Raw genomic sequence first — 13,158 nt, 5'->3', positions numbered from 1 at the left:
ATTTGCCAATCAGAGAGGAAGCAGCGCTACGTCGCAGACTAACTGACCAATCCAAAGTCTCAGTCGTCCCCAGGAGACGGGGCGTGCCTGGGCGCGTCCTCACTGCCGATTGGTGACCGACCGCAGGGTGGCCGAGGAGGTGCCCTTGCGCGTACTGAAAAGCGCAGCGATGGGGCGGATCCCGGGCGTCGATTGGTTCGCCCTCCGAGCCGGGCGTGGCGATTGGACGCGGCCCCTGTCATCCACGAGGGCGGGGCGGGGCTCCTGGCAGGACCAGGGTCCGCGAGCCTGGCGAGCGCTGAGGCGGCGTCATGTCCTCCGAGGTGGCCGCGCGCCGCGATGCCAAGAAGCTGGTGCGCTCCCCCAGCGGCCTGCGCATGGTGCCCGAGCACCGCGCCCTTGGCAGCCCCTTCGGCCTGGAGGAGCCTCAGTGGGTCCCGGACAAGGAGGTAGGTCGCCGCCGCCCGCCAGCTTCCCGTCCCCTCCTCCGCGCCCCGCTCGCCCGAGACCCCCGGCACCCTCTCCGCGCTCCGGGACCCCCTTCCGAGCCCGAGGGCCCCCTGTACGCGCCCCGCTCTCCCGAGACCCTTCGTCTGCGCCCCGGCACTCCCGTTAGGGTCCCGGGACCCCGAACCGCTTCGGCTGGCTCCTGCTGCCCTTCCGGGGCCCCCCACGGCTACCCTCGGTATCCCGGGCTCCAGTCGCCCGCGCTGCAGCCCTTCCGGGGCCATGGGCACTGGGCCCCCTGCCTGGTTCTTTCTCGGGGCGCCCAGGCCCGCCCACCCCCCGCGCGAAGTGCGCCCCGCACGGGCAGTCCCACCCGCTCGGCGCGGGCTCTGCCCACCTGCGAGGTCATGTGGGAATTCCACTTCGTTGGTTGAGCTGCTCAGTGGAGCCCCTGCCCCGTGGGGGGAGCGGCGGAGCGGCCCCCGCGAGGCCTGGGGGGCTCTTGGGTGGTGCGAGCGGAGTGCTGGGTTGGAGCAGGAGGCTCCGGACGGACAGTAAGGAGGGCGTCCTGGTTGGGGAACCGCACCTGCTTGGAGAGGCACGAGCAGCTGTGGCCGGAGGGCTGAGGCTGGGGGAGGCGCGAGCTGTCCCTGCTGGCGGGGTGAGGGCGGCACCTTCTGAAGGCCCTTCTGTGACCATAAGTCAGCAATTCTCAGTTCCCGGAGGCCAAGGGACAGAAGTCCATGCATTCCTGTAAATCAAAACCGTCTGAAAGAAATTAGCAACCCATGATTGTTGAAAGTGCTTTAAGTGACAAGCACCTCCTGTGTCTGATCAGCCACCCTCCCTTCCTCCCTGAGAATCGCTGTTCCGGCCACAGGGTTTCAGCAGAGGAGTGAAATCAGGTGTGTGGTGTGGGAGGAGGGCAAGCGCCCAGAAGCTGGGGAGGGGCCGTGCGCAGGGCGGCGGGGAGGAGGGGCCAGCCTGGAGGTCAGCGGCCAAGCCGTGGGCCTCCCCGGCCTGGGCCCCTTGTGGCCCCGTGTGATCTCTTTCCTGCAGCTTTACCCTTGGTGCTCCTACTCTGAACAGCATGTACCTTTGCTCTCAGGGCCTCCTTGGTTAGTGCTGTGGAAAGATAAAAGTATCGTGGCTCTCGTTGTCATACGTTTGTTCGTGTCATAGAGTCCCTTACAGGCCTGTTGAGGAGCCTGGCGCAGGTTACGGCGGTCAGAGAAGTCAGAGTCGCACAGCTCGAGGTGGAGACAGGCAGGTGACCCACTCTCCTCCGCACTGGGGGAGGGGCGGCCGTGACCCGCTGGCGGCCCTGACTCTGCACCTGTGGGCACATCATGTGTGGCCAGATCACGGGGTGGTCGCCCATGTGTCACAGAGGTGCGGGAGTGGGGGGCAGCATTTTTCCATCATGGCCCCTGCTGACCAGGAAGCAATGAGAGGGGTCTGGAACTCTCGCGGAGTGCTGGTGCAGCTGGGTGGGAATGCTGGTGTCTGGGAGGCGTCCCTCCTTCAGCAGGAGATTCATTCCCAAGCTGAAAGGGTGGCGGGCGTCGCTCCAGAGCGTCCCCGTTCGGCAGGATTCACACTCGCAATCGAAGAGCCAGGCCAGGCCCTGGAGGCCTTCCAGTGGCTGTGGGGGAGGGGAGCGCTGCAGGGGACTCTCTAGTGGGGCATGGTCCCAGAGTCCACAACGTAGCCGGGAGTGTTCTGGAGGAAGAGAAACTTGGCAGGGGGCGGTGTGGGCTAGGAGCCTCCGGCAGCCCCGGGGAAGGCTGCCGTGGCAGCTCCTCGGCCACTAGCCTGGCGCCTGGCACTGCCGCGGAAGGGACGCCCCCTGCTGCGCGCTGCCCGCCGCGCTTCTGGGACACGGGGACCTTTGTGTGCCGGGGAGAAGCAAGCGTGCGATGCCGGCGGTGAGAAACAGGTTTGTTTATTCGTGGTGGTTCGGAATGGGGGAGGGGAATCAGAATTGGATAGACGTGGCAGGAGGGTGTCCCGTAGACCCTCCGCTTCCACCCACTTCTTGCTGTCTGCCAGTGTCATTGACGTGTTTGTGGGTGGTCCTCCTAGTGTCATCGTGACTCTCTTTCCTACTGGGTCACCCTGAGGCCAGCCCATTCCACATCTGTTGTGTACTTACCGGCTGCCTGCCCCTGTGCCAGGTGGTTAACTTGGGCCTGCAGGGACATCCCTTAAAAGTGTTGAAAATGTGGGTGGGGAGGGGGAGTGTGTGTACGCATGCATGCACGGAGAGATGGTCTGTCGCCCTCCGCTTCCCAGAGGGGTTCCTGCGGAATAACAGTCGCTAAACACTGAGGAGTAGCAGTCTGCTCCCTCGGGGCTTGTGGGACGTGGGGCAAGTTCGCAGGAGGCCTGGCCGTTGCGTCCGGGTTGTGTGAGTGATGGTGGAGAGTGGGCTTGCGGTGGGCTCACTGGGCATGGGGCTAGAGGGACTTGGCACAAGTAGATGGAGACACTGAGTTTTACCCTTAAAAACTCTGCACCGTGCACTCCCCCTTCCCGTCTTCACGGGGCGTAACCAATGATGATGGCGCTTGGCACTTTGACACTTGGGTACTCTAGCCACAGAATTGGGGAGGAGAGAACAAGTGTGTCGAAGAAACAAACCCTGAGTCAGGAGAGATCATATTGGATGGGGTCACTGCCCGCCGGGGAAGGAGCCGTGGCTGCAGGAGGGAGACCGTGGGGTCCGCCAGGGTCTCTGAGGCCAGGCGGGGACAGGCTTGCTTTATGGGGGGAGGGACCCCGGCTGGACGAGGGTCGGGTGGGAGGGGGAAGGCGCTGGTGCAGGCAGCGGCCTGCTTGGAGGCGTGGGTCCTGTGACCTGACGTCAGGGGCCGCACGACCCTGGGTCTGCCTGTCTCAGGCTGAGGGTGGGCCGTCATCTACGGGCCTGAAGGATGGACCAAGTGAGGTTAATGGGCATTCTGTTCCCATCCATGAGCCCAGACAAACAGGTCAGCCAGTCAAGAACAGGATGAAGAATGGAATGAATTTGGGGTCCGTGTCCAGCCTTGTCACGGGTGATTGGGGGCAACTGAGTCATCTAAGTCACATGGCAAGGGGTTCTCAGCAGGAACTTTCCCAGCACAGTCAAGGTGGTGGTGGGGACCCACACTTGCTCTGCGGGACCCCAGGGGGCACCCTGCCTCCCACCCCCCAGGACCCCTCTGCTGTTGGCTCACGGAAATGCCACAGTGGAGGGCCCCTGAACGTGGGCTGTGGCAGCGCCTCTTCCCGGGGCGCACTTCTATCCCTAGGCTCTGTGTCTTTTTCAGGAACCAGTGGCACCGGGGGTCTGGGTAGGGGACACAGACGGGCGCTGTCCCGCGGGGGCGTGCCCGTCTCCCGTGACGCCCGCCATTTCGCCTCTTCAGCCACATCATCTTGTTCCTTGCACCATCACAGGGTCTCCCCCCCCCACTCCCTTGAGCAGGGTTTTTAACAGTTTACTGGTTCCTTCGTTAATTAAGCAGTTAAATCTTTGAACAGGTCAGTTTGTTTTAGGAATTAAGCTTTTACTTTTTAAAAGGGATTATTATTTTTTTTAATTAAAGATTTTATTTTTTAAGCAACGTCTACACCCAGCATGGGGCTCGAACCCATGACCCCAAGATCAAGATTGCACGTTCTTCCTGCTGAGCCAGCCAGGCGCTCCTAGAAGGGATTATCTTTCGATAAAGATACATTAATACAAATACTTTTAAATTTTATTTTCAGGATGTTTGCACCTGAGGAACTTAAGACACGGTGGCATGTGAGGATCTGAGGGGTCTGGTGCCAGCCAGCCAGGGAGCACCGCCGGCAGCGCTGCGGGTGGGGGGGGTGACATGGGGCGTGGAGCGCGGGGGTCCCCCAGCCCCCAGGGAGGGGGCACAGTGCTCCTCAAGCTTTTCTTTTACAGTAACCTTTTTTGACCTTCCTTTAAACACTTCAAACTCTGTATTTTCTGTTTTGATGTTGAGGGGAGACCCTCTGTCAGCTATCCGCTGGGGCTGGTTCTGGAGTTGCCCTGGGCACCTTTGGGGGTTCCTTGTGTGAGGGTCGGGCAGCGGTCAGCAGACCTCTCTCGGCTGCGGGTTGGGGGAGCCTGGAGTTCCTGAGGCGCTTCTGTTCTGTGGCCCTGGGCCGGTCTCAGCTCCTGCATCCGCTGCGGGGTTACTGAACCAGCCAGGAGTCGGAGGCCAGGGGAGCGTGTGTGGGGCTGCCGCCCTGTCCTCCGCGGTGCCCAGCGCACCCTCCAGAGGCCACCCCTTGCCACCAGCTTCCTCCATCCCGTCCGCTGGGCGAGAGGCCCGTGAAGTGAGCGCGGGGCCCCGAGAGGCTAGGCTGGAGCCTCCTGTTCTCAAGGAGTCCGTCCCCGGGGGACCCCGGGGGGCGGCCTCTGTCTGATAGGTCCGTGGGCACCACATGCGGGACCCTCCCTCACAGAGTTCCCCGAGGTCCTTCGGGGGGGGCCTACCCTGACTCCGTTGGCCCTGGAGATCCTGCATGTTGGAGCCTCAACCCCCTCCCGCCCTGGCGGGGACCACACGGCCTGGGCGTGCGGGGGTCTCAGGCATAGGGTGTGGGTCGCGGGCTGCACCGGGGTCTGGGCTGTGGGGCCTTGTCTGTGGCCCCGGGCCTTTGCGAGTCATTCAGTCTAGTCCCAGAGTCACAGCTGCGGGCCCGGCCATGCCCGTCGTGTTTGTTTGCTCTGGGGACAGTTTCTCAGGCATCTGTTCTTTGGCCATACTTTTACTTTAGTCTCTTTGTCTCTTGCTTTATTTCATTCTCTTTAAATTGCTGTTGATAATTTTAAAAGTGTCTTTTCTGTTACATGATCAGCAAATTACCTTGTTTAAAAATCTGTCAGTTTTCTGAATCCCCTCATTGGTTATTTATTTATTTTTTAAGATTTTATTTATTTGAGAGAGAGAGCACGAGAGGGAAGAGGGTCAGAGGGAGAAGCAGACTCCCCGCCGAGCAGGGAGCCCGATGTGGGACTCGATCCTGGGACTCCAGGATCATGACCCGAGCTGAAGGCAGTCGCTTAACCAACTGAGCCACCCAGGCGCCCACCTCATCCGTTATTTAGAGTAATAAATGTCTATGTCACTTACATTGTTAAGGGAGCACGTTTTAAATTCTGGATGTGGTCTTATGTTTAAAAGTCGGTCTTCCGGGGCGCCTGGGTGGCTCAGTCGTTAAGCGTCTGCCTTCAGCTCCGGTCTTCCATCCAAATGGCCAACAGACACATGAAAAGGTGCTCAACATCACTTGGCATCAGGGAAATCCAAATCAAAACCTCAGTGAGATACCACCTCACAGCAGTCAGAATGGCTAAAATTAACAAGTCAAGAAACGACATGTTGGCGGGGATGTGGAGAAAGGGGAGCCCTCCTACACTGTTGGTGGGAATGCAAAGCTGGTGCAGCCACTCTGGAAAACAGTATGGAGGTTCCTCAAACAGTTGAAAATAGAGCTACCATATGATCCAGCAACTGCACTACTGGGTATTTACCCCAAAGATACAAATGTAGGGATCTGAAGGGGTACGTGTACCCCGATGTTTATAGCAGCAACGTCCACAATAGCCAAACTGTGGAAAGAGCCAAGATGTCCATCGACAGATGAATGGATAAAGAAGTTGTGAGTCTCTCTCTCTCTCTCTCTCTCTCTGGAATATTATTCAGCCATCAAAAATGAAATCTTGCCATTTGCAACGACATGGATGGAACTAGAAGGTATTATGCTGAGCGAAATAAGTCAGTCAGTAAAAGATAATTATCATATGATCTCACTGATACGAGGAATTTGAGAAACAAGACAGAGGCTCATAGGGGAAGGGAGGGAAAAATGAAACAAGACAAAACCGGAGAGGGAGACAAACCATAAGAGACTCTTAATCTCAGGAAACAAACTGAGGGTTGCTGGAGTGGAGGGGGGGTGGGAGGGACGGGGTGGCTGGGTAACAGACATTGGGGAGGGTATGTGCTATGGCGAGCGCTGTGAATTGTGCAAGACTGTTGAATCACAGACCTGTACCCCTGAAACAAATAATACATTATATGTTAATTAAAAAAAAAAAAAAAGTTGGTCTTCAACTTGCCCAAACACCACAGCCTCACGGTAGGCAAGAGACATGAGACCGTCTTTGTTGGTGGAGAGGGAGAGGGGGCGCGGGAGGGGCAGCAGGCCGGCTTTCCCGTGTGCACTGGCCTCACCCTGGATGGAGGCTTTTTCTGGTGGAGTCCGTGGCTGGCATTGCTGGGGGTCACACACAGCCTGGGGCCCTGCCACAGTGCAGAGGCCTGAGTGCCAAACACAAGCAGCGTTCCAGAACTCACAGAAGGGAGAGGCAGTGGCAGGGGGTGGGCGGAAGCAGCAAGGGCGCACTGAGCAGCCAGCTCACACTCGCAGCCACTGGGGGACTCTATAGATGGTTCTGGAAGGCCAGGGTGGGCCAAGACCTGTGTCCCAGTCCAGAAAGCAGCTTACGAGCAAAGAGGAAACAAGAAAATGTGAGCCACGGGATCTCGGAAAGCTTAGACACCACTCCCAGTGCCAGGGCTGTGGCCGCAGGGTGGTGTCTGGAAAGCCCCTCCAGCGGGGAAGGACAGGGGCCCAGGCCTCCCCCAGGAGCATCTGCACGGTGCCGGCACCACTGGACTCTGCTTTGGACCAACACAAACTAGTGGGCACGTGGCACCTAACTCGAATCCCTCAGCTCCCCGCTTGCCCGACTCGTGGAGCCGCCTTGGGGGAGGCCGAGGCCCAGAAGGGTGCAGAGAGCAGGGGGAGATGGGCGGCACGGGCTGGCCAGTGCCCCAGCTGACCAGAGTGAAGGAGGTCGGTGGGGGTGAGGGGAGGCCCCGCTGGGCAGGACTGGCTGTCCCCCGAACCAGGTCCCAATCAGAAGCCCTCCTCCCTGCCTCGGGGTGGGGGGGGTTGTGGGGGGGCAGTTTCCCTGTTGCCGAGTTGGGCTAAAGCTCCATTTGGGTCCAGGAGCAGCTTTCCCACCGTGGGAAGCTGAGCTGCGTCAGTGCTGGGACAGCCCTTTGGTGCTTCTGGCAAAATCTGAACCGATTCTTGTCTTGTGTTAGCTTAGAGGTCTGAACTCGTCCCTCGTCCTCAGTGCCTGAAGCAGGGCCACTCGCAGGGCTGTCTGTTCTGAGAGCACTTGGGGGACAGAGGCCTCCCCTTGATGCCCAGCGCCCTAGTCCCTGTGCACTTCTGGGGTGCCCATCCCTGTGAGGCCAGCCGCCTGCGCCTGGCCGCTGCCCTTCCCTCTGGTTCCTTACTCTGAGGAGCATTCGAGAGCATTTCCGGGCCTGGCAGTGTCCTGTGTGTGGGCCGTTGCCGGCCGGGCCTCCCCCCACTTAGCCGCCTTGCCTCGCTTTCCTTGATGTGTACAGCAGGGTGCTCCTGGCCTGGCCTGCGGCAGGTGAATTCCTGCTGTGCAGTGTCGTGCTCCTTCCATGACTTGGATCCTTGCTTCCAGCACTAGGACAGCCCCAGTGTGGCCGTTCGGGCTCTGACCCCTGGCCCGAGTGTGCCCCAGGGTCCCTGACATGCCATCTGAGCCATTCCTTGCTTGTGGCTGCTCAGGCTTGGACATCACCTGTGGCCTTGGTGGCCCCCCCCACCCCGACCCCCACGGCATGGGGCTGGGGAGGGCCACCCAGCCTGTGGGCCTCACGAACTGGTGGCCGAGACCGCTGCCCTGTCTCTGGCCCGTTGAAGGCCACCCGGGCGTCTGGGCTGGGAGGGGCGGGAGGGGCGCTGTCCCAGCTGCGCTCAGAGCTGGGTCCTGATACTTGGTTGTCTTCCGTCCTAGTGCCCGAGATGTATGCAGTGTGATGCCAAGTTTGACTTTCTCACCAGAAAGGTGAGCTAAGGCCATCGGGTGGGGGGCCCAGGCCAGCATCGAGCCCCTTCTGGGGTGGGGGTGTGTGCACCTTGTTTGTCCTGGCGTCCGCCTGAGGAGAGCAGACTGGTGACTCGGCCCTGGGGTCCGAGTGAGGCTTGCACACCCGTGTGACCGTGCCAGGCGCTGCCACACACGTGGGTCTTGCCCTCCGAGGAGGGGGGGTGGCCTGGCGGGTGGGCAGCAGGACGTAGAGCCCAGTGGCCCGCAGGAGGTGGGGCAGCAGAGCGGCCCGCCGTGTGTGCAGCCGTCGGGGCGACCTCATCCCTCTGATGGCAAAGACCCTTGCGGGGCCAGTGTCCGGCGATGGGGGGGCGGGGGCACCCGTCCTCTGTCCCCTCACTACCGCCCCTGCATCTGCAGCACCACTGTCGCAGGTGTGGGAAGTGCTTCTGTGACAAGTGCTGTGGCCAGAAGGTGCCGCTGCGGCGCATGTGCTTCGTGGACCCCGTGCGGCAGTGCGCCGAGTGCGCGCTCGTGTCCCACAAGGAGGCCGAGTTCTACGACAAGCAGCTCAAAGTGCTCCTGAGTGGTAAGCCTGGGCCGCCTGGGCACCACTGGCCCGCGAGAGCTCTGTCCCCACCTCTCCGGCTCCCTGTCCAAGTAGCGATGGAGCTGCTTCCGTGGGCGGGCGAAGGGTCTGCCTCCCCAGGGGCTCCAAGCCCGAGCCCCCTCCTCCCCGGGGCCCTGCTGTGCGGCTCTGCTGGGGCAGCTTGCGGGCCTTCTCCCCTGTTCTGGTCTTGCCCTGGCTGCTTCTGGAGCCTGTGGGTGGAGGGCTCTGTGCTCTTGGGTCGGGGCCTTGGGATGGAGCCCCCAGGGCCTTTCAGGGAAGGATGGAAGGTCCTAGAGCTTTCAGAGTGCACAGAGCCTCTCCCGACTGCGGCGCCTTCTGCTCTTCCTCCGTCACGGCCTTGCCGCCCCATTGGGTGGGCCCGCGGGCGCAGCCACGGCCCTGATCTCGCTTGGATTCACCTCGTCCTGGGGGCGCATCCCCCTGGGAGCTGGCCTCGCCTGGCCAGGGAGGGTGAGGCGTGAGTGGGGCTGCTGTGTTCTCATGTCTGTTCTTCTATCCGCAGGAGCCACCTTCCTCGTAACTTTTGGAGACGCCGAGAAACCAGAAGCAATGGTTTGCCGTCTCTCCAACAACCAGAGGTAAGAGGCAGAGTGCTGCCCGGCACGGACAGCTTTGTCATTTTGACCCTGGGGTGACGTGGTGTGGCTGCTGTGTCCCCTAGGTACTTGCTTCTGGAAGGGGACAGCCGCCACGAGATTGAAATCGCACGCATTTCCACCGTGCAGGTCCTCACGGAAGGCTTCCCCCCCGGGGGTAAGTGCGGCAGGAGGTTCGGTGCGAGTGGTGGGGGGGGCTTCTGGAGAGGGCGCCGTGGCCTGCAGGATGGGGTCTCGGGTCTCTGAGGGGCCTGCCCGTTGTCCTTCCGGGCTTGTGTTTAGTTAAGTGTCTTCAGAAACCTGCCAGGTGAAGGGGCTGAATGTGTCCAACGATGAAGAATTTGCCCGAATGTGCCACAGAAAGGCTCTTCTGTCCTATTATTGTTGGCCTCACACCGAGGATAAAGCTCCCAGCGCAGTTGGCATCACCCCTGTGCTCAGAGGCTCTGAGTGGTGGCTCACTGGGAACCAGCCCTTCTGCTCCTGTCAGGTTTCTGTGGAAACGAGATCCCCTTATGTTTCCTTGGTGAGCTTCCCGAGCATTTCCCCCTGGATCTTTCCACCTCGGCTTCTCTGCTTTAGTAGCTGTCTTTCCGTGGAAGTAGAGTCTGTGTTCCGTGTGGTGCAGAGTGTGCTGAAAAAAGTCCATGTGACTGATTCCTTTGCGCTTTGTTTTCTGATTGGCTCTTGGTTGTTCTTCTCTCCTGCCTGCCTACCTTCTTGACGTAGAAAAAGACATTCACACTTACACCAGCCTCCTGGGGAGCCAGCCCGTCTCTGAAGGTCAGCCACACGCTATGCGCCGCCCTCTCCTGCCTGCCGCGCCGCGGCTGGGAAGTAGTCACTTGTTCGGTTGATTTGAAAGAGGTTGGGCCTAACATGTGGGTATAAGAAGCATGACCGGAAGTATCCTGGCAGCAGAAGTGTAGCTTATCCACTCCGTTTCTCAATGCCAAGGGGGGCAGCTTTACCCAGTGTTTCAGAGCTGTGCGTCAGCATTTGCCGGCCCCGAGCTGGCCGAGTCCGGGGGCAGCGGGGTGCTGTGGGCGGCTGCCCTCTAGGACTTCCCTGCGCCTTCACAGCCAGGCTCACTCTGCTCCTCCGGGAGCCTTGGCCAGCTCTGCGCTTCCGTCTGAGTCCCCGGAGGGGGAGTGTTCCCCTGCCTCTGTGCCCCAAGCACAGGGTGTGCACGTTGGCAACACACCAGTTGCCTGTGGCAGGTGGGAGTCGAAGACACCAAGGTACAAAGGGCAGGGCGTGGAGAAGCCGGGGGTCAGCCTGGGTGCCCCTCTGCCTGCCTCCTGTTAGGGAGTTGGGGGGGCGGGACTCAGGAACGCACCTGGTCGGAGCCCCTCCCAGGCCTGGTGAAGCCTCGTCTTCCTTGGCAGGGCCCTGGGGCTTCTGGTGCCGCACACCGCCTTCTGGCAGTTTTTGGGGTGCAGTGACCCCTGCTCTGCCAGAAGTTTTCTAGAACCTTTGGAAGCCCAGAACCCTGTCTTCCTGGGTGTGGTAACGTTCTGAGCAGACGGCAGTCAGAGGTGCTGCCAGGCAGTCGCTGTTGGCTTTGCCGGCTCCCTGGATGCTCACAAAGTGCAGAAGCGGCCAGGGGCAACGGGCTGTGTGCCAATTAAACTCAGAAGAGCAGGGGGTGGGCGGAGCTGTGGTTGGCGTGCCCCCTAGTGGGAGTGGGCACTCCTGCAGGGATCTGGTCAGGGACCCACCTGGTGACACGCACAGATGGAACATGGCCTCCCCGGCCTCAGATGGGACAGCACTTTACTGTTGCCATCGTACGGTGGCCCGGCCCTCTCCGCCGTCCGCAGGTGCTGTCCACAGTCCACGGGTCTGGGGGAGAGGCAGGCTCTCAGGTTTGACTCTGAGATCAGTGTCTGATGGAAGGAATCTTCCATGAGGTGGATTCCTGCTCAAAATGGAGTTTTCATCCTCAAGTCACAAAGTAGGAAAGCTGTAGGTGGACTTCACCCTGAGGCTTGGTCTGCGCGGACTTCTCGGACTAGTCGTGACAGAGAGCGCCGGCCTGTTCGTGAGCGGTGGGTTCTTGAGCGGCTGGCCCCGGCCTGAAGAGGGCCGCTCCCCGCCATGGCATGTTTGCAGGCGCTCACGCATGCGGGTGGGGTGTCGGCACGTCTCTGCTGGGCCTTGCTCGCACTCTCCATCCCCAGCGGCGGGATGGCTGCGAGGCCGGAGTGATGGCCTGTGTGCTCCAGGCGGGCCCTGCGCTCTGGCTGCAGGCGGGTGGGATTGGTATGCACGTGGAGCCGGCCGGCCTGGTTGGGTCTTCCTGAGCACAGGCGTCCCCATGGGGGACTGGGTGTCGCAGCCTTGTTTGTCTCACTTGGCTCAGTGATGTGGTACGGTGTAGCCCGGGCCCTGGAGGGCCAGGCCAGGAGACTTCCTTTCCCACCCTGTGAATTTGGGGTCATCCACCAGAAGGCCTCTGGAGCACAGGCCCCTGCCACCCGGCCTCCGGCACCAGTGTGAGGGGTGGGACGGCGGGTAGAATCCTGGGTGCTTGGGGGTCCCCGTGGGCCTCCTGACCGCGTCTCCCTCCTCCAGGGGGCAACGCACGGGCCACAGGCATGTCCCTGCAGTACGCAGCACCAGGGGCGGAGGGCATGACCCAGCTGAGGCTGACGGCGGGGGAGGATGCAAATGCCAGCAGGAGGCAGTCGACAGCTTGGCTGGCGGCCATGCACAAGGTACCTGGGCTGAGGTGGGCAGGGATGTGTGGGGTGTGGTGGGGGGCCTGGGCCCTTCTGCTTCGCGTGCAGGCCCACCTTTCCCAGAGGAAGCCCTGCCCTCCAGGGAGGGGGTGCCCCTGCCAGCTCCAACCAGGCACAGGACCAAGCACGCCTCTCTGGTCACGTTCTAGGCCACCAAGCTCCTCTACGAGTCACGGGACCAGTAACTCCGTGCAGGACAGACTCTCAACGTGGAACCGCGGAGCCTGCTCTCTGCACGCAGAGGCAACTAACCCTACACGTGCTGGGAAATACAATTCGAGTGTTTGGAGAAACAGAAGTGCTTGCTTATCTGGTGCAATATGCACAGTTTATTAATGCTCTAAACAGCTTCAGGCTTTAGAGTCGGTGTATTATCTTGTTGATACTTAATTGGAGGTGGGAGAGATGGCATTACACTACTGCTAAACTATTTTTAGCATAACTTAAGCCATGCTTTTATGGCTGCCCAGGTTTACTAGAAGGTTCTGGCCCCTCAGTGTTCACTCCTGCACCGCGATGACTTGGGCAGCGGTAACGCAGGCCTGCTCTGTGCAGGAGCCTGGCTCTAGGGCGCCACTTTCCCATTTGCCCGAGCCCGTTTATATAGACTGTTCACTTGCTGCATCACTAATCTGGGGCTACGAACAAACCTTTTATACTTCACTAAGGGGGAAGAGCCAGCTTTGCTTTTTGTACTTTTCACTTACTATTTCACTTTATTAAAATAATTGTACAACAATTGTATATAAAGCTTATGATTAAAACCTATTTTGAAAATACGGATCAGTTCTGCCTCACTGTGTCCAGAAAAACTTGAGCTTTCATGCTGCAGCTCTGTTCTGGCTCCAAAAC

The 13,158-nt window shown here is 60.3% G+C and overlaps 1 protein-coding gene across 2 annotated transcripts; it reads left to right on the top strand.

Annotated features, from left to right (window-relative positions):
- Positions 1-257: 257 nt before the first annotated feature.
- ZFYVE21 (zinc finger FYVE-type containing 21) lies at positions 258-13,085 on the top strand. 2 transcript variants are annotated; one of them, XM_028100350.1, is made up of 8 exons: positions 258-449; positions 8,303-8,353; positions 8,756-8,924; positions 9,469-9,544; positions 9,628-9,719; positions 10,292-10,345; positions 12,140-12,282; positions 12,456-13,085. In XM_028100350.1, the coding sequence occupies exons 1-8, from the start codon at positions 312-314 to the stop codon at positions 12,489-12,491; spliced, it is 759 nt and encodes a 252-aa protein (XP_027956151.1). In that variant the 5' UTR covers positions 258-311; the 3' UTR covers positions 12,492-13,085. The 2 variants fall into 2 exon arrangements, with proteins under 2 accessions (XP_027956151.1, XP_027956158.1); XM_028100357.2 differs by lacking the exon at positions 10,292-10,345 and having other exon boundaries at positions 259-449.
- The last annotated feature ends 73 nt before the right edge of the window (positions 13,086-13,158 follow it).

This window comes from Eumetopias jubatus, unplaced genomic scaffold, assembly GCF_037043125.1.
Source record: "Eumetopias jubatus isolate StellerSeaLion01/CBP00866 unplaced genomic scaffold, mEumJub1_p1.0 scaffold_7, whole genome shotgun sequence".
NCBI classification, from domain to species: domain Eukaryota; kingdom Metazoa; phylum Chordata; class Mammalia; order Carnivora; family Otariidae; genus Eumetopias; species Eumetopias jubatus.
The sequence above is the reverse complement of the archived record's forward strand: the minus strand, read 5'-3'. Positions and strand labels throughout refer to the sequence as shown.

Bases quoted from the DNA above. Each gene is read 5' to 3' on its own strand.
- ZFYVE21 (XM_028100350.1), top strand. From the start codon at position 312: ATGTCCTCCGAGGTGGCCGCGCGCCGCGATGCCAAGAAGCTGGTGCGC. The intron at 450-8,302 runs GTAGGTCGCCGC...CTTCCGTCCTAG, and splicing joins AGTGGGTCCCGGACAAGGAG to TGCCCGAGATGTATGCAGTG. The intron at 8,925-9,468 runs GTAAGCCTGGGC...TTCTATCCGCAG, and splicing joins GCTCAAAGTGCTCCTGAGTG to GAGCCACCTTCCTCGTAACT.